Here is a 21,382-nt window from a genome sequence, read left to right as displayed (position 1 = left end):
TTGTAGAAAAAAGTGAAGCTAAGAACTTCCATTTGTAAGATTACTTATCAAAATTGTCTCAGTTATTCATAAGTATAACTATAAGTATTAGTACAGTAGATTTAAAGTCTGTCAACGTGTTGGCGGCAATTACAGTCAAACTAGGAGTACTGATAAAATGACAGTAATGGTCTGAGCAGGCACAGCTGCATCACAATTGCACTGGATCTGATTATGTTGCAAATGTGATGCATTGCTCTTACCAGCCATTATTAATGTTTCACTACAGGGCATGTTTGCAAACTGGTTTGAGTTACATCATGACAAAGTAATAAGAACTAAGTAATAAATAAGTACTTTAAATTATATAAAGGATCATCAGGGGTCAACATTTGAATCAAATGGAAACTGCAGCCTTAAGGTTTGTACAATTATGCACTTCAAGCGACTATCCTCCAGGTCGGAAACATATTACACAGGCATATTTTGTGCTTCTCTGCCTGCGGTCCTGTGTGAAAGAAGAAGAAAAAAAACTTTTGTGTAGTTCTATGAAATGTATGTAGTGCATTAAATAATATTACCATACTTCAGGCAAGACTGGTGAAAGACAATGCAAGTGGCAGACTCATTGGGAAATAAACTGTGGGAGAGGTTTAAGATCAAGAGACAGCGTGCTGATTTTCAGTCTCAGGGATGCATGCGTCCATCGAAGACCCTCTGGTATTACCTGCCTTCCAGCCATCTGTTTTATTCATGAGACAAGAAGCCGTTTCTCTGTTCTGCAAAGCTCAGGTAGAATATTTCTATGATTATTCATGAAGTCGGAATATTGCTTACAAAGGGGATATAATAAGGGGATAACAACGTAATGATCAAAAAGGTCAAAATGATTATCAAATCCATCACAGCTGTCGATGCATGCTTTAGTTTCTGAAGTTGAGCCTATGCAAATCACAGGATGTGATTGTTCCCCGTGACGAGATAAATGAGGCAAACCTGTGGGACACACTGAATCCTTTCTCCCTCTGTCCTACTTGGAAATAGAACTCCCTAAACAACATAGGCCTTTTTATTAATTACATTGGAATGATTCTAAATATGACTACTTTAATTTATTATTTGCACCCTTTTGGTACAGTCCAATGAGAAACCCTTCTACAACATTGTCTAAGAGCTAGATTACCCTTTTGTCACACAATTTCATAATGACATAATGCTGAATCACTCTTTCTTTTTCAGATGGCAGTTGTGTGTTTATCTCAATTCTATTTTTAAATGTGAGTAAATTAAATGCTTAAATACACTTGTTTCTTGTGCAGAAGGTTCCTGGTTCAAGTCCACTCCTGCCTACTGTCCATGTATGTGGAGCTGTGTCAAGAAGAGCATTCGGCAAAAAACTTGTGCCAAATCAACCTGCAGATTCACCTCGGATCTGCTGTGGCGACTCCGGGCAAAAACAAGGGAAAAGCCAAAGGGTCGTACTTACAGTACTGCACATAATGTTGTTGGCACCCTGGAATTTTGACAAAAATATCAAATGTTAATGTCATTTGATGTAAAAAATTTTGTTTTCATCAGCTGGTCAACAGAAAAATGAATTTGAAATTTCCAAATGGGTTATTTGTTTCAATTTAGGTAAAGAAAACCATCAATTCCTAAATTTCACATCTCATTTTCAAAAAAAAAAAAAAAGAAAAAAAAAAAAACAGCTCACATTTTTTTTTTTAAATTTGTTTTAAATACGTCCATGTCCTTCTTGATATCAGGCATTTTCCCACACCTTTCACAGGACAGCGATAGTTGGTCAGTAGTAACGTTTCTGACTGGCAATCAGAGGTTTTGGAAAGTGCAGGTTTGAATCATGTGGGTGGCATGTATTTTTTTTCACAGCAGCTGCATGATGTGCACGCCTGCCCATAAGCTCGATGTTTTGTGGTTCGCTCATATGAGCTGTTCCACCGTGAGTCGCCCTGAGTTGTACTTATTCGTACTATGTGTGAAGGGGCCCTATCACAGGGCCACATATAGAGAGGCAAACATATTCACACCCGCACCCATATCTAGGGTCAGTTACAAGTTTTCAATTCACCTAACATGCATGTCTTTGGATGTGGGATGAAGCCGGAGCACCCAGAGAGAACCCATGCAGACACAGGGAGAACATGCAAACTCCACACAGAAAGGCCCCAGGTGGGAATCAAGCCCATGGCCTTCTTGCTGTGAGGCAACTGTGCTAACCACTCTCCACTGTGCTGCCCAAATTAAAACATCTACACAAATAATAATTATTTTTTTAACTAAAGATGTATGTTCATTCTGCAGAAGAAAATGAAAATGTTTTAAAGAAATCATTGAAAGGTCAATATTGCCATGGCATCTATGTCCATAATGAGTGTACACAAAGTTTACACCACAGCTGAACTTGATTTATTATTTGATGTTGACCTATTCTGAAACATTCCCCTTTTCAGTTCATATCTAACATGACTTCTGTTCTATTCCTGTTTAAAAATGTCAACAAAAGAAAGTTAAAAAATGGATAAATAATATAAAAAATATTGTTTAAATTCTCAATACATGTAACACACTTTCACCAAAATCACCTGAAAACATTCTGTATATTTATACTTATGTATATTTTTTGTCATAAATGCAATTGAGCAATTAGTTTATCCATTTACAGTTGAGTTGTAACAACTTTCTGAAATATCCTGTAAATATTATAACTTTAAACAGAGAGATATTTGTTTATTTTTTTTTTATTTTTTTTTTTTTACTTCCTCTTATGGCACTCTAATACTGAAAAAAAGGTGTCACTGCAAATTAGATTTTTTTCCCAATGTAGATTTTGGCCTTTCATCAATCCAAGCTCTGTCAGGATGTATTGGTTATTATTATGTTAATTATTATCATCACTGTGAATTATATTTTAGAATCTTCATTAAGTAGTGTTTCAAACTTTGTAGTCATTTACAACAACAAAAAATGAATTCACTACAACTCCACATTTAGTTTCGTATAGTGTTCTAAACCACACAAATATAGCAAATATGAGTATTTTTAATACGTTTTTAGAATATACCGGCAAGTACACACAAACATTTTGCTGAAACAAAAATACTCCCAAAAAGCACTCACAATTGTTTGTGTCGCTGGCCACAGCAATGATTCCCATTGGTTGATGAGACATATCTGCTCGAAGTACCTTGGTGTCTCCACCTGTGTACTTGTATGATCGCAGCACAGACCTGCGGGCCCAGTCTGACCAGTAGATAAAATCTCCATAGATGGCAAGTCCAAAAAAATTCCCAGGGCCTGATTTAACGATGACCTAGAAATTGCAGAGGAGAGTATGTGTGATCAGTTACACTATCCTGTACAAAGAGAAATAATCCCATATCCAGTCAAACCTGAAAAAAAAGGAAAATTGTACAGTTCTACTTAGAATAAAAGTGTTAAATGAGGAGAATTGTAATGTTTCGACTCGTTAATCACAACGTCACCCCCACCACCCGATTGACTGCTTCACCCAGATGTTTGGGGAGTAAATGACAGTGCCACAGGCAGGAAGGCAGGAATTCATCAGATGCTTCCTTGTGGAACTCTCCAGGATTTTGGTGTTGGTGGAATCATGGGTTCCCAAGTGCTCTTCAGCCTGAGCCATTAGCAGGACAGGCTTGTAAGTAGAGTCACATTAGTTTTATGCCACAGTGGAAATAACAGGACAGGTGTTGATTAAAGAAACCCAGTGTGTGGATGCAACGACCAGCCATTAGAAGAGAGAGAGAGAGACAGGCTGACAGACAGACAGACCGAGACAGCAAATGAGGGAGAGGCAAAGATAGAACACCAGATGGAGCATGATGGAACATATTGATAGAAAATTAGATTTGGGAGACATTAGGTTTACAGCCAGTAGCACATTACTTTTCTGCCAAATTCATGTTCAGGGAAAATGTGAACATATTTCAAACATTCTCCTCACTTGTGCCATTCGACAATATTAAAACATGGTAGGGCTGTTGCCATTTTGCCAAACATCTAACTGATTATTCCAGCATGCTATTCTTTGACACTGTGGCACAAACTGCATAGCCAGAGATCACACAGCTAACACACAAAATAAATGACACTAACCCTTCTACAAGTAATCCAGCTCTCAGCTGATATTCTCTCGTCATGGTAAAAGAGGTGTCTTTCTCCTGCTAAACATGCTGACATCTTCACTTACCACATACTCCACTGCCCTCTGTGAGGCACTGCCTGCATTACTGACATGGCACTCCACTCTCAAAACGGCACAGAGGAGTATGCCAATGTGACCACTTTTTCTCTATGACATCCGCACCAAAAGCATGTAATGACACTGTTGCAGTAAAGAGGAACTGTCCTCGAGGGTACTCACTGTTCTAGTCAGATCCATATGTAGTTGGATGGTGGTGCAATTTTTATATATATTTTTTTCTCTCTGCACGACCACAGTTTATTTGAAATTTTAAAAGATAAAGCAATTCTAAAATACCGTCAGCCATATGAGTATAAAAATAGGAAACAGAATGTGACCTTCTGACCCCTTAAAATAGGTCAAGGTTAACCATTTTTGATCTTGTCCCAAGAATGGCCCCTGTGGATCTGAAGTCCCTTGCAGTAACAGGAATTGATGGATGGATGAATGCAAAGTCTATTCCCGATGGCCGTATTTTGGCCTCAGGTAATGAAGATATGCTTGTGTCAAATTTCAGTTTTAACTCTAGGGTTTTACAAACACATTAGATTAACCATTTAGGAATTACAGTCATTTTTTTCTTCCATTTTCAGATCTCCAGGTGATCATAATGAAAAAATAATTGTAAATCATATGAAAAGCAATGCAAAAAAATTCATGATATCCTACATATTTGTAGGCCAGGATGCTGTGATGATGTCACTGAACACAAGGTGGTGGCTTTTCTGATTTAAAAAAGTCAGCAATTTAACTTGTGCTTATTATTATTATTATTATTATTATTATTATTATTATTATTATTATTACCAAAACGAGAACCCCAAAGTGCATTTCTGAATGTTAAAGACAAATGCAGATGGAAATTTGTACAAATATGCATGAAATACTGTGCTTAGCTTTTCATACAATATCATATGAGATTAATCAAGAGAATATGTTGAGAACCCATAAGTAAATGGACAAAGTAAATGTGAGTCAATTTCATTGAATATGTCTTGGACTTCATTTACACACATATGCTGAGAATGACAGCCTCAACACTGCATTTAATCTATTATTAGACTCTATTGGCTTTGCTCAAAAAGTAAATGAGTCCACCCACCACTTTAATCATATCTTAGATCTTGTTCTGACTTATGGTATGGAAATAGAAGACTTAACAGTATTCCCTGAAAACTCCCTTCTGTCTGATCATTTCTTAATAACATTTACATTTACTCTGATGGACTACCCAGCAGTGGGGAATAAGTTTCATTACACTAGAAGTCTTTCAGAAAGCGCTGTAACTATGTTTAAGGATATGATTCCTTCTTTATGTTCTCTAATGCCATATACCAACACAGTGCAGAGTAGCTACCTAAACTCTGTAAGTGAGATAGAGTATCTCGTCAATAGTTTTACATCCTCATTGAAGACAACTTTGGATGCTGTAGCTCCTCTAAAAAAGAGAGCTTTAAATCAGAAGTGCCTGACTCCGTGGTATAACTCACAAACTCGTAGCTTAAAGCAGATAACCCGTAAGTTAGAGAGGATATGGCGTCTCACTAATTTAGAAGATCTTCACTTAGCCTGGAAAAAGAGTCTGTTGCTCTATAAAAAAAAGCCCTCCGTAAAGCTAGGACATCTTTCTACTCATCACTAATTGAAGAAAATAAGAACAACCCCAGGTTTCTTTTCAGCACTGTAGCCAGGCTGACAAAGAGTCAGAGCTCTATTGAGCTGAGTATTCCATTAACTTTAACTAGTAATGACTTCATGACTTTCTTTGCTAACAAAATTTTAACTATTAGAGAAAAAATTACTCATAACCATCCCAAAGATGTATCGTTATCTTTGGCTGCTTTCAGTGATGCCGGTATTTGGTTAGACTCTTTCTCTCCGATTGTTCTGTCTGAGTTATTTTCATTAGTTACTTCATCCAAACCATCAACATGTTTATTAGACCCCATTCCTACCAGGCTGCTCAAGGAAGCCCTACCATTATTTAATGCTTCGATCTTAAATATGATCAATCTATCTTTGTTAGTTGGCTATGTACCACAGGCTTTTAAGGTGGCAGTAATTAAACCATTACTTAAAAAGCCATCACTTGACCCAGCTATCTTAGCTAATTATAGGCCAATCTCCAACCTTCCTTTTCTCTCAAAAATTCTTGAAAGGGTAGTTGTAAAACAGCTAACTGATCATCTGCAGAGGAATGGTCTATTTGAAGAGTTTCAGTCAGGTTTTAGAATTCATCATAGTACAGAAAGAGCATTAGTGAAGGTCTTAGTGATTAGTGATCTTCTTATGGCCTCGGACAGTGGACTCATCTCTGTGCTTGTTCTGTTAGACCTCAGTGCTGCTTTTGATACTGTTGACCATAAAATTTTATTACAGAGATTAGAGCATGCCATAGGTATTAAAGGCACTGCGCTGCGGTGGTTTGAATCATATTTGTCTAATAGATTACAATTTGTTCATGTAAATGGGGAATCTTCTTCACAGACTAAAGTTAATTATGGAGTTCCACAAGGTTCTGTGCTAGGACCAATTTTATTCACTTTATACATGCTTCCCTTAGGCGGTATTATTAGACGGTATTGCTTAAATTTTCATTGTTACGCAGATGATACCCAGCTTTATCTATCCATGAAGCCAGAGGACACACACCAATTAGCTAAACTGCAGGATTGTCTTACAGACATAAAGACATGGATGACCTCTAATTTCCTGCTTTTAAACTCAGATAAAACTGAAGTTATTGTACTTGGCCCCACAAATCTTAGAAAAATGGTGTCTAACCAGATCCTTACTCTGGATGGCATTACCCTGACCTCTAGTAATACTGTGAGAAATCTTGGAGTCATTTTTGATCAGGATATGTCATTCAAAGCGCATATTAAACAAATATGTAGGACTGCTTTTTTGCATTTACGCAATATCTCTAAAATCAGAAAGGTCTTGTCTCAGAGTGATGCTGAAAAACTAATTCATGCATTTATTTCCTCTAGGCTGGACTATTGTAATTCATTATTATCAGGTTGTCCTAAAAGTTCCCTAAAAAGCCTTCAGTTAATTCAAAATGCTGCAGCTAGAGTACTAACGGGGACTAGAAGGAGAGAGCATATCTCACCCATATTGGCCTCTCTTCATTGGCTTCCTGTTAATTCTAGAATAGAATTTAAAATTCTTCTTCTTACTTATAAGGTTTTGAATAATCAGGTCCCATCTTATCTTAGGGACCTCGTAGTACCATATCACCCCAATAGAGCGCTTCGCTCTCAGACTGCAGGCTTACTTGTAGTTCCTAGGGTTTGTAAGAGTAGAATGGGAGGCAGAGCCTTCAGCTTTCAGGCTCCGCTCCTGTGGAACCAGCTCCCAATTCAGATCAGGGAGACAGACACCCTCTCTACTTTTAAGATTAGGCTTAAAACTTTCCTTTTTGCTAAAGCTTATAGTTAGGGCTGGATCAGGTGACCCTGAACCATCCCTTAGTTATGCTGCTATAGACGTAGACTGCTGGGGGGTTCCCATGATGCACTGTTTCTTTCTCTTTTTGCTCTGTATGCACCACTCTGCATTTAATCATTAGTGATCGATCTCTGCTCCCCTCCACAGCAAGTCTTTTTCCTGGTTCTCTCCCTCAGCCCCAACCAGTCCCAGCAGAAGACTGCCCCTCCCTGGGCCTGGTTCTGCTGGAGGTTTCTTCCTGTTAAAAGGGAGTTTTTCCTTCCCACTGTAGCCAAGTGCTTGCTCACAGGGGGTCGTTTTGACCGTTGGGGTTTTACATAATTATTGTATGGCCTTGCCTTACAATATAAAGCGCCTTGGGGCAGCTGTTTGTTGTGATTTGGCGCTATATAAAAAATTGATTGATTGATTGATTTACATCAATCATTAAGAAATACAAATAGAATTGTACTGTATGGTAACTCTGTCTGGGGAGGCAGTTATCAAACAGTGACAGACCATGGAGGTAGGAGATTAGTGATGGAAGCCACAAAGAAACCCATGACAACAATGAAGAAGTTATAGTCTTCTGAGGCTGTGAATGGAGAACCTCTACACAGTAATTCTTATGTCTGATGTCTCAACAATTATGCAGCGTCATGGTGGAGGGAAACACAGAAGGATGTTCTTCAAATAAAGATTTGAAATTGGGCAGCATGGTGGCTTAGTGGTTAGCACTGTTGTCTCTCAGCAAAATGTCATGAGATTGATTCCCACCTGTGGCCTTTCTGTGTAGAGTTTGCATGTTCTCCCCGTGCTTGCAAAGGGTTCTCTCTGGGTGCTCCGGCTTCCTCCCACATCCCAAGACATGCAGGTGAGGTGGATTGGAATCTTTAAATTGTCCATAGGTGTGAGTCTGAATGTGCTTGTGTCTATATGTGGCCCTAAGACAGACTGGTGTCCTGTTCAGGGTGTACCCCACCTCACACCCTATGATTGCTGGGATAGGTTCCAGTAACCCCCCCCCCGTGATCCTTAATTGTAGTAAGTGGTTGAAGATGCGTGAGAGTGAAGATCTTAAAGATGGGAAACTCAAGTTTGGTTTTCTGTTTTCTTATTTGAAAATCCTTGAAAATCCATGATGCTGCATAACTGTTAAGACAACAGACATAACAATCACTGTGCACAGTTTCTCCATTCACTCTACAGAAGCCTATAACCCCTTTAGTATATCACTCATGTTCTTGCACAGTAACTCAGTGTGTGAGAATGCTATCTTCCAGACAGATTCACCAAATAGTACCATACTATCAGCTTGTTGCATGGGAACATGCACACTAATTTATTGTTTCCTGTTACAGAGTATGTCACATTTTTGCACGTCACAAAACTTGCACCCCAGAGATGATATACCAGTGATGCAGGGCAGCCATTTATGGAATATCACTAGTTAAAGTATAGTTAACATTTAGTTACTATTTAGTCAGATATTTATTTGAATGTATTTGATACCAGGTCCATTAATGATACACAGACATGGTATGTCATGATTTGTGTATGTCACGCTCTATAGTATTCCAGTTGTTACAGAACCAGCTATGACATGAGTTAAAGTGCACTGTTGCTTGGTACTTGCAATACATCTTGGTTTGAACACTTCAAGCAAGCAATAGCTAACAGTTCCAACAAATCTCTCTCACTTGTGTATGTCATATTTTGGTGTACGTCACGTTTGTGTATTGGACATGTATTGGACTGGAAATACAGACATGCCGTTAGAAGAGTATTAGTTTTAAGGAAATAGATTCATCAAAGTATGGTCCAAGAATCTTCAAAAATGCATTTTTTTTTTTTTTTTTTTTTGCCCACGGCAAGGTGATTTGAATATTGATTCCAACGTGTCTCCACAGGTATTAAGCTCTGAAACTTTAATACTCCAGACAGCAACCTTTAAAATGGTATATTATATTACATATTTCAAGGTACTTCACTTTCTACCCTATGGTGGCCAGAATCTATGCGTGTCTCTTGGTATGAGCCTATTTTTATTTCTTAAAGATAGATGCAAATGAAGTCAAAGACATATTCACTGCCTTGGAAATTTGCATGTATCCACCACTGATTTGCCTAAAGCATGCTGGCTGAAAAATGATAACATGAATGAAAAATAATCCATATATTTAGTTTGTCCAATTAGTTATAGGTTCTGAAAATAGAAAGACTATGTATAAAATAGCTTCTTACTAAATGGCATTTACTTAAAGTTAGAAGTCAACACAAGAAACACCTTATTTCCCCTTTCATATGGCTAGCATACTGGCACAGTATGGTACTATGCTCCCTAATAATATTGTACTATGCTTCCTAATAATTTAAGAATCAATTTTTTATTTATTTATTTTTTTTTTGGTGAGTCTTGCAACTTTTTCTAATTTTTGCACATTTAATAACATCAGATGAGAGTAAAATTAATTAAAACAACCATAATCAGGTATTTTAAACTACTGCAGGGAAAGCAGTACTAAAACTCTCAGCTCCACTGATAAAAATTGAGGGGATGTTATACATAAGAATACCACAAACACAGACTGTACTGTGCAGTTGACAACTGGCCTGTGTGTTTAATTTGCACATTTTAATTGCAATTGAAAATCTACGCCCACATGAGTGTTGGTGCAAGGCCCTTTATTAGCTAGACGAGGCTGTAGCAAGGGCAGGTACACACCCAAAGGTGGTAACCTTCTGGGCCTTGTAGCCCTGCTTGGCAAACATATTAGTTGCTAATTGAGGTGGGCCAAGTTGTGGAGAGGTCATGTCAAGCAAAAACTGAAATCCACAGTGAAAACAAAACATACACACTGTATGATAATCCTGTACACCAGGGAAGGCACACACTGTATTTAATTTGGAGTTTGGGGATGTTGTACATTATGCATGCAGCATCCTGTGCACAAAGAAGAGCTGCACTCAAGTGAGTTTCTTCAATCCAGTAAAAAAATGAATAAATAAAAAATGTGATGATTATTCCAAAGTAAACCAAAGATGCTCTCAGGAATGAAATACAAGGCAAAGCATGAAAAGCGATCTCGGAGCCAACCTCTTGTATTGTCAAGTCCTAGGAGTTCAACAGTGATTGAAGATTATATGGCAGCAGATAGAAAATTGGTTCATTTCAGCTGAAAAGGGCAGACCCATTTGACATTCTCTGCCTGTATGTGTACCATTGTTTCTCAAATATTTCCAAACGATAAAACTCCATCACTTAGAGTTGGAAATGTGATAAATTGTCCAATTTACTATAAACACAAGAGCAGCTACAAAAGGTAGATTAATTGATTGTCAGTTGAGAAGTGTCTATTTTTGTAGATTGCTTATCATTTAAGTTATTCATCAAAGAAAACTGAAAAAACCATGGTTTTATTTTCTCAAATTTTAAGAGCTGCTTCTTTTCTTTACATATCATTCCAAAAGGGAATATCTCTGGATTTGGGACAGGTGCTCAGAGAAAATGTTTTTGGTACAGCTTCTCTACTAGTAAGGTGAGGTATGCCGCATGGAGCAGTTGAGGTACATTTTCATGGAGAAGTACAAGTTGAAAGATGGCTACGTGGCAACATCTGCACAGTGATGCTACAGCATTATTATTATTTGATGAATGGACATGTCCTAGGCCCTTCAGAGAGCCTGAAGACTATTTTCGATCTTGGATCTTTGACTCAACAATGGACCATTTTTCAGCAAATGTTTTTGCCAGACTTTCTAAGCTCATCTGCATGGAGTGTCAACCCATCATTAATACTAATAGTGATTTTTCATCAACTCATGTTCATTTTGTGAAATGTAAGTCAAAATCCGCCATTACTTTTCAGCTCTTGTACAGTATGAATTTTTCACCCTGATCATTTTGTAAATGTTTGGTGAAAATCTAGCAGTGCATTTTAGAAGAGATGTCACTTGAGGTTTTGGTACTCTGTAGCCCCTCAATCCCCTGGGTATAAATCCCCCTTGTCAAGTATGGGTTCTGACCATGATCAAGTAAGGATGATTTTGTGGTTGGTTAAAAATCCACTGGTAAGTTTCAGCAGAAATGTATTTTGAAAGTCTTGTTTTCTGTGACCTCTCATGGACCTTGGTGGTCAGTCATTTCTTGTGTGTACAGTAGATTCCAATATCAAATGCAAAGTAGTCATTATGAAAATCTGAGAGGAAATCAAAATTATGATTACTTGTGGATCAAACAAAACAATTCATAAATGATAATCAGATTTAAAAGCAAATACTTTTAGAATTGTTGGGTTCCTTCTTTGTGTCTATGCATTCTGTTTGTAATTGCGTATTTTGAGGAGCAAATTAAAGTCTGGTTGGCCAAGCATATTTTCGTTGATTTTACATAAGTTGCTAAGTGTTTTTATATATATACTCACATATCTGTAAGAACCATCATAGTCACATCTCTCAATCCTGCCAAGGCTTCCATCTGAGAAGTAGAGCTTCTCTGCTTTGTGGTCAATTGTTAGTCCATTGGGAGTCAAGATATCAGAGCTGATGATAATCTTCATGTTCTTGCCGGCTAAAGTCGATCTCATGATGCTGGGTCTCTGCTCATTCCAGTTGGACCAAAACATCAGGCTAAAATGTACAACAGGCAGCCAAAGCAAACATTTCATTAGTGAGCAGTTTTGAGGTTGTATTCATTGTCATTCGCAATATGGCATAACCAAGTGGGTCCATAATAATATGTAGGTATCATCATTGATGCCCTCACTCTTCTACAAGTGCATTAAAAAATGACTCATTGGATGAACTCAACTCAATTATGTGCAGGATTTCCATCTAATAAATAGATGTAGCACCAACTCAAAAAACACTTATATGTAAGAAAATTGTATTTAATTTAGTTGGGACTACATATATTCATTAGATGGAAATTCAATCCAATGAGTCAGTTTTTTTGAGTGTGCCACTTCATTTCTGTCACCTCAGCAAAAAGTACCAAACAAATTGCTGTCGTCTGAAATTGAATCAGGGAGCAATAAGAACTGTTATGGCTACATGGCTACATGTCAGACTATCTACCAGGTGGGATACACAAGGATAAGAAAATTTGTTGATTTTGATTGTTGGAGATTTATGCAGTTACTATACTGATCAACATGATCCTGTATTCCAAGAGACTTCCATGACCTGTAATCTGCTTCCCCTTCTGGCAATGAAGGAGCTCATCACTGATAAGGTGGAGTTCATTTTCAATATGATAAAACTGATTGTCATCAGAGCTGGTAAGAGAGACAACATTTATTCATATTGTCTGGGATGAATTCTAGGAATATGAAAAAGCATAGATAATACCAGTGGTGTAAATAAATGAAAGATTTATATCTTGGGACATATGAGTTTTACAAGATGAACTGTGCACATTTCAAATCCACAGTCATGCAGATAAACCATAGACAAAAGAAAGAGAGAGAGAAAAAAAAAAACATTTAAAAAGAAAAATCCCTGAGACTGCTCACTTCAATAATGAATTTGTGGTCTTGTGGAAGTCCACGCTTGTGGGTTAATACCGATTCAGGTCAGAAGCCACTGCCAGGAATCCCTAATTAATGACTTGAGTTTGAATTTAAGTATCAGACAGTGTTTCTGGAACAGGTTGGATATGGTGCCAAATTGCCAACCAAGGGAATATACTCTGAGGTCCAAATATGGATTTAGTTAGCATAACAGCAGCAAATATACTTACTGTCTTTTACACTGATTGGTGATCATATTCATTAATATGCAAATTTAAAAATCATCGTATAAAACAGGGATATTGACATGTTGTTTGAAGAACAGAAAACATTTTACTGCAGCACCTTACAGATCTGAATTACTGCAAAATGTAACAGATGTTAGAGGCTTAATTTTAATATCACTTAAGTTATCATTTATCAGGCAATTGTACATGTCTGTGTATAGTCAAAGACAACATTAATAGTTTAAAAAAGTCTGGTTTATAATAAATATCTATCTATAAAGCAATAAACATCTGTGTGTGGGTATGTGGCTTGCATATCCTGCAATTAGTCTGATCGAACTCAGCTTTCAGATATGGCTTGTGCATGGCATGATGATGTGCATCCTTTATTATGAACATTTTGAAGATTAATTTCAAAACCTTTATTTTGAAACCTTTATTTTGATTAACATTGTAACATTCATACTTCCAAGATGGCGTGGCTCGCTGATGTTACTGGTAGCAAAGTTAAACAACATCAGGTAGTTTACATGTTGCTCACAGAAAACATTTAATGCCAGCATTTCAGCACATACTTTTACTGTGAAAGGCATGCTGTCAGTGTTCCTTGCGACTGAGTTTAACTTGACAACACTGAGATGATGTTAGCTAAAATCTGTTTTTGATAACTCCAGCAAATTTCGTTTCAGTAAATACATAAGATGAATAAATTATGTTTTCGCACAATTTGTACAACGTTTCATTTAATACATAAGCTGAATAAAATCTTATATTTGCTGTGAGTTCTCACACACACACACACACACTCATCTTCAACTGCTCAGTCCAATTAAGGGTCACGTGGGGCTGGAGCCTATCTCAGCAGTCATAGAGTGCAAGGACAGGATGCCAGTCTGTCACAGGGCCACATATAGACAAACAAACACATTCACACCCGCATGCACACCTTTGGACAATTTAAAGTTTCCAAATCACCTAATGTGCACATCTTTGAATGTGGGAGGAAGCTGGAGCACCAGGAGGGAACTCATGCAAACATGGGGAGAACATGCAAACTCCACGCAGAAAGGCCATAGGTGGGAATTGAACCCATGACCTTTGCGCTGTGAGGCAACAGTGCTAACCACTATCCACCATGCTGCCTGGCCATGAGTTCAGGTTTAAATGAACTGTGTTCAGGAGGTGGGATACTTATTTCCAGTTTCAAATATTCTAAATGTTCTGTTTAATTTTGTCTGACTCTCTTCCAATAACTTGTTTAATAGGAATTCATTTATTACTATATTCAAATAAGAATGTAATATAACATATAAGTACACCTTTTTCTACATCCCACCTTCAAACACATCCTCATACAACCTTCCATGAAAAATCTACTTAAGCTCCTAATTTTCTACAGGAATACAAACTTTCTTCGGTCAGTGTACTAGTTAAGTTAAAAATCCATAATCAATCAAATAATGAAATAATCAAAAAGAATAATATATAAATAAACATGTTCTTCTGTGCCTTTTCTCAGAAAGTATCCAACCAGCAAAACAAGCATCTGCTAAACCCATTAAAGGTACCAAGTGGTACAAAAAGAGAGGTGGGCACAAAACGAGTGGCACAAATGCTTTTGTGCTGTATCCATTGTGTTTGGTAAGACTGAGCGCAAATCTGAACATAAAGGTTTCAGTTTACCTGCTTCCTTAGATATTTACCATAAAAATACCATAAACTTTTCATGATTTTGTTGTGTTCATCAAAAATAGCCCAATTTGTTATCTTACACTAATTTAATATATATGAGGAAGCCAGTTTTCAGATCATTGTTCTTGTTGTGTTAAGGAAAATACAGCATATGGAGGTTTCTATATTTTTCTTTTCAGATTTTTCTCTTTACAACATATATTTTTATGTGGTGGAGGTATGTGCTCTCACAGCACTTCTGTTTGTAATGATATTGACAGTACCCAAAAAGTTTTGCTGAGCATAACATCAGTTTAATTCTTCTAATTTTATATGAGGTACAATTGCTTCATACCACAGCTGAGTATGATTCACCCTCGCCAGTTTGCACAATGTTATGTTGTTCCACACCTGAGTACATTTGCATCATCATCATTCAACATTTGTTGTGAACCCATGTGCCTGCAACAGGATTCTTTTAACATGCAGTTTTAATGGTATCTTTTCATCCACCCAAAATTCCAGCACAGCAGGTATATAAATTCTTCAGCAGACCGGAGAGCTCCTTTCACCGCCATGTCTGAACGAGACTGTCACAAAGTAATTATATCACTTTCAAAATAGCAGTCTGTTTTTTGTTTTGGTATAGCATGATGCCACTCCGGGCATGAACCACACCTGAGTACACATGAACTGTATTCAAGCCCAACACTTCAAATTAATGACTGTTCTTTGTTCTGTACCTGAATATGATACACTGTGTTCCAACTACTGAACTGTGGGGGTCAAAGTGTAATCAGATCCAGGCCAGGGGACTGGTGTCAAAGCACCCTAAAGTGCTGAAAACATGCACATACATAACCACATCAGTGGCTGTATTGAATATTCATGCCAAATTACATAAAAATAATCTGTGCTGTGGAATTACCCTAAGCATTTTATTGTTTCTTCTTTCATATCACTCTTTTCTCATCACTTGCTAAAAGTGGAACAGTGTGTTCTGACTTTTGTAACAATTTAAAAATAAAACCAAGAATTTCATAAAATCTATTGGATATGTTTTTTGGCTTATTGATTGCTACCTATGTATCAAATTTCAGCTCAACTGCTACATAAATGTCTAACAAATGTCTATATATGAGGTTTTCAAGATGGCCACCATGGCGGCCATATTTGAAATAGGTAGGAATGTGTTGAACAAATTTTGGTGTCCTCATGAGTAGGAACATGCACACCAAGATTAAGCTTCATTAGTTCAGTGGTTTTTGAGAAGACATTTAAAGTGACAAATAGAAAAGCGGGTGTGATCACATCAATGTCAAAACTGAAATTTTCGCAAAACCTGTCTGACATATTTTTAGGCTTGCTGATTGCTACACATGTAGCAAATTACAGCTCAATTGATGCATAAATGGGTGACAAATGGCTGTACATGAGGTTTTCAAGATGGCTATTTGAAATCAGATTGGAATGCCTCGAACAAACTTTGGTATCCTCATGGGTAGTCAGCTTATTCTCACAAAAAAACATGCACTAAAAAAACATGGAAAAATTATATATATATATTAAAAAAAAAGTGCAGATATTTGTGTATATTTTCAGTGGGATTAATACATTGCATCTGGAAAGTATTCACAGTGCTTCATTTTCCCACATTTTGTTATGTTACACCAGTAGTTGAAAAGGGAGAAAATTCAATCTTTCCCTCAAAATTCTACTCACAACACCCCATAATGACAACATGAAAATGTTTTTTTTTTTCAAATTTATTAAAATCACATGTACATAAATTTTTGCATCCTTTGCTTAATACTAGTCTTCTTAAAGATGATGCCACAAGCTTAGTGCATCTATCTTTGGGCAATTTTACCCATTCCTCTTTGCAGCACCTCACAAGCTCCATCAGGTTGGATGGGGAACATTGGTGCACAGACATTTTCAGATCTCTCCAGGGATGTTCAACTAGATTCTAATCTAGACTCTGGCTGGGCCACTCAAAGACATTCACAGAGTTTTTCTGAAAGCCACTCCTTTGATATCTTGGCTGTGTGCTTAGGGTCATTGTTGAGAGTTGCATTGTTGCAGAGTTGTAGTCTTACACACCTCTCTGCAGCTTCTCTCCCCCTGACATCCCCCCAATACCCCATTCCCGTAGAGACGGTGCCTGCTCCCAGACCACCAATAACCAGCAAAAATCTATTTAAGCATAAAAATTCAAAAAGAAAAAATAATACACCTTCAACTGCACCACAGACTAAAACAGTTAAATGTGGTTTATTAAACATTAGGTCTCTCTCTTCTAAGTCCCTGTTGGTAAATGATATAATAATTGATCAACATATTGATTTATTCTGCCTTACAGAAACCTGGTTACAGCAGGATCAATATGTTAGTTTAAATGAGTCAACACCCCCGAGTCACATTAACTGTCAAAATGCTCAAAGCACGGGTCGAGGAGGAGGAGTAGCAGCAATCTTCCACTCCAGCTTATTAATTAATCAAAGACCCAGACAGAGCTTTAATTCATTTGAAAGCTTGACTCTTAGTCTTGTCCATCCAAATTGGAAGTCTCAAAAACCAGTTTTATTTGTTATTATCTATCGTCCACCTGGTCATTACTGTGAGTTTCTTTGTGATTTTTCAGACCTTTTGTCTGACTTAGTGCTTAGCTCAGATAAGATAATTATAGTGGGTGATTTTAACATCCACATAGATGCTGAGAATGACAGCCTCAACACTGCATTTAATCTATTATTAGACTCAGCTGGCTTCGCTCAAAATGTAAATGAGCCCGCCCACCACTTTAACCACACTTTAAATCTTGTTCTGACATATGGAATAGAAATTGAAGACTTAGTATTCCCTGAAAGAGAAAAAAAATATTCATAACTATCCCAAAGACATATCTTTATGTTCGACTGCTTTCAGTAATGCTGGTATTTGGTTAGACTCTTTCTCTCAGATTGTTCTGTCTGAGTTACTTTCATTAGTCACTTCCTCCAATCCATCAACATGTCTATTAGACCCCATTCCTACCAGTCTGCTCAAGGAAGCCCTACCATTAATTAATGCTTCGATCTTAAATATGATCAATCTATCTTTATTAGTTGGCTATGTACCACAGGCTTTTAAGGTGGTAGTAATTAAACCATTACTTAAAAAGCCATCACTTGACCCAGCTATCTTAGCTAATTATAGGCCAATCTCCAACCTTCCTTTTCTCCCAAAAATTGTTGTAAGGGTAGTTGTAAAACAGCTAACTGATCATCTGCAGAGGAATGGTCTATTTGAAGAGTTTCAGTCAGGTTTTAAAATTCATCATAATACAGAAACAGCATTAGTGAAGGTTACAAATGATCTTCTTTTGGCCTCAGACAGTGGACTCATGTCTGTGCTTGTCCTGTTAGACCTCAGTGCTGCTTTTGATACTGTTGACCATAAAATTTTATTACAGAGATTAGAGCATGCCATAGGTATTAAAGGCACTGCGCTGCGGTGGTTTGAATCCTATTTATCTAATAGATTACAGTTTGTTCATGTAAATGGGGAATCTTCTTCACAGACTAATGTTAATTATGGAGTTACACAAGGTTCTGTGCTAGAACCAATTTTATTCACTTTATACATGCTTCCCTTAGGCAGTATTATTAGAAAGCATTGCTTAAATTTTCATTGTTACGCAGATGATACCCAGCTTTATCTATCCATGAAGCCAGACGACACACCAATTAGCTAAACTGCAGGATTGTCTTACAGACATAAAGACATGGATGACCTCTAATTTCCTGCTTTTAAACTCAGATAAAACTGAAGTTATTGTACTTGGCCCCACAAATCTTAGAAACATGGTGTCTAACCAGATCCTTACTCTGGATGGCATTACCCTGACCTCTAGTAATACTGTGAGAAATCTTGGAGTCATTTTTGATCAGGATATGTCAATGCGCATATTAACCAAATATGTAGGACTGCTTTTTTGCATTTGCGCAATATCTCTAAAATTAGAAAGGTCTTGTCTCAGAGTCATGCTGAAAAACTAATTCATGCATTTATTTCCTCTAGGCTGGACTATTGTAATTAATTATTATCAGGTTGTCCTAAAAGTTCCCTGAAAAGCCTTCAGTTAATTCAAAATGCTGCAGCTAGAGTACTGACGGGGACTAGAAGGAGAGAGCACATTTCACCCATATTGGCCTCTCTTCATTGGCTTCCTGTTAATTCTAGAATAGAATTTAAAATTTTTCTTCTTACTTATAATGTTTTGAATAATCAGGTCCCATCTTATCTTAGGGACCTCTTAGTACCATATCACCCCAATAGAGCGCTTCTCTCTCAGACTGCAGGCTTACTTGTAGTTCCTAGGGTTTGTAAGAGTAGAATGGGAGGCAGAGCCTTCAGCTTTCAGACTCCTCTCCTGTGGAACCAGCTCCCAATTCGGATCAGGGAGACAGACACCCTCTCTACTTTTAAGATTAGGCTTAAAACTTTCCTTTTTGCTAAAGCTTATAGTTAGGGCTGGATCAAGTGACCCTGAACCATCCCTTAGTTATGCTCCCATAGACCTAGACTGCTGGGGGGTTCCCATGATGCACAGTGTTTCTTTCTCTTTTTGCTCTGTGTGCACCACTCTGCATTTAATCATTAGTGATTGATCTCTGCTCCCCTCCACAGCATGTCTTTTTCCTGGTTCTCTCCCTCAGCCCCAACCAGTCCCAGCAGAAGACTGCCCCCCCCCCCCCGAACCTGGTTCTGCTGGAGGTTTCTTCCTGTTAAAAGGGAGTTTTTCCTTCCCACTGTCGCCAAGTGCTTGCTCACAGGGAGTCGTTTTGACCGTTGGGGTTTTTCCATAATTATTGTATGGCTTTGCCTTACATTATAGAGCGCCTTGGGGCAATTGTTTTTTGTGATTTGGCGCTATATAAATAAAATTGATTTGATTTGAAATGATTTGATTATTGTAATGCACTTTATTCGGGCATTAATCAGTCGTCTCTTGCATGTCTCCAGTTGGTGCAGAATGCTGCTGCTCGTTTTTTAACAAACACTTTTAGACATGAGCATATTACGCCCGTCCTGTACTCACTCCACTGGCTTCCAGTTTGTTTTAGAATTGATTTTAAAATTTTAATGTTTGCTTTTAAAGCTATTTATGGCCTTGCACCTCCCTACTTGTCTGAAATTTTAACTTTGCGCACCTACAGTAGGACATTAAGGGCATCTGGCCAGCTTTACTTAGATGTTCCAAGGTCAAGATATAAATGCTGGGGTGATCATGCTTTCGCGGTAGGTGGCCCCAGACTTTGGAATGAGCTACCTCTTGAGTTACGTACTATTCCTTACCTAGCACTTTTTAAATCTAGGTTAAAGACTTATTTATTTAAACTGGCTTTTAACACTTAGTGGGGAGGTGACAGGTTGTTATTTTTATGTTCTTTTTTGTGTTGTTTTAAAATTTTATTCTATATGTGTTTTATTTTTGTGAATTTGTGTTTTGTTTTGTTTTTTTAATGTCAGGCCTGGGGTTGGGGCTCGTGCGCGAGCGCCTGGTGGTTGGGCCTTAGCCCATGGGGCCCGGCCGGGCTCAGCCTGAAAGAGTGACGTGGGCCCGCCCTCCTGTGGGTTCACCACCTGCAGAGGGGGCCATGGGGGTCGGGTGCAGAGAGGATTGGGTGGCGGTCGAGGGCGGGTGGCCCGGCGGCCCGGTCCATGCTCACAGCCCCTGGCTGTTGGGACGTGGAATGTCACCTCGCTAGGGGGGAAGGAGCCTGAGCTTGTGCGGGAGGTTGAGAGATACCGACTAGAGATAGTCGGGCTCACCTCCACGCACAGCTTGGGCTCTGGTACCCAACTCCTGGAGAGGGGCTGGACGCTTCATTTTTCTGGTGTCGCCCACGGGGAGAGGCGGAGAGCTGGGGTCGCATTGCTTATTGCTCCCCAGCTCAGTCGCCAAGTGTTGGAGTTCACTCCGGTAAACGAGAGGGTTGCATCCCTACGCCTTCGGGTCGGGGACAGGTCTCTCACCGTTGTCTCGGCCTACGGGCCGAGCGGCAGTGCAGAGTACCCAACCTTCCTGGAGTCCCTGGGAGGGGTACTAGATAGCGCTCCGACTGGGGACTCCATTGTTCTCCTGGGGGATTTCAATGCCCACGTGGGCGGCGACAGTGAGACCTGGAGGGGGGTGATCGGGAAGCATGGCCTCCCCGATCTGAACCCGAGTGGTGTTCAGTTGTTGGACTTCTGTGCTAGTCACAGTTTGTCCATCACGAACACCATGTTCGAGCACAAGGGTGTCCATAAGTGCACGTGGCACCAGGATGCCCTGAGCCGGAGGTCGATGA

At 38.5% G+C, this 21,382-nt stretch overlaps 1 protein-coding gene across 1 annotated transcript in view; it reads right to left on the bottom strand.

The window, feature by feature from the left end:
• Positions 1–21,382, bottom strand: part of lrp1bb (low density lipoprotein receptor-related protein 1Bb) — a 1,555,752-nt gene that overhangs the window by 523,406 nt on the left and 1,010,964 nt on the right. Inside the window, exons 43-44 of the mRNA XM_034186395.1 lie at positions 12,061–12,265; positions 3,118–3,310 (exon numbers count right to left, since the gene is read on the bottom strand). Coding sequence (XP_034042286.1) covers positions 3,118–3,310; positions 12,061–12,265 — 398 coding nt within the window. The remainder of the gene's footprint in view (positions 1–3,117; positions 3,311–12,060; positions 12,266–21,382) is intronic.

Source organism: Thalassophryne amazonica, chromosome 14 (genome assembly GCF_902500255.1).
Source record: "Thalassophryne amazonica chromosome 14, fThaAma1.1, whole genome shotgun sequence".
NCBI lineage: Eukaryota > Metazoa > Chordata > Actinopteri > Batrachoidiformes > Batrachoididae > Thalassophryne > Thalassophryne amazonica.
The sequence above is the reverse complement of the archived record's forward strand: the minus strand, read 5'-3'. Positions and strand labels throughout refer to the sequence as shown.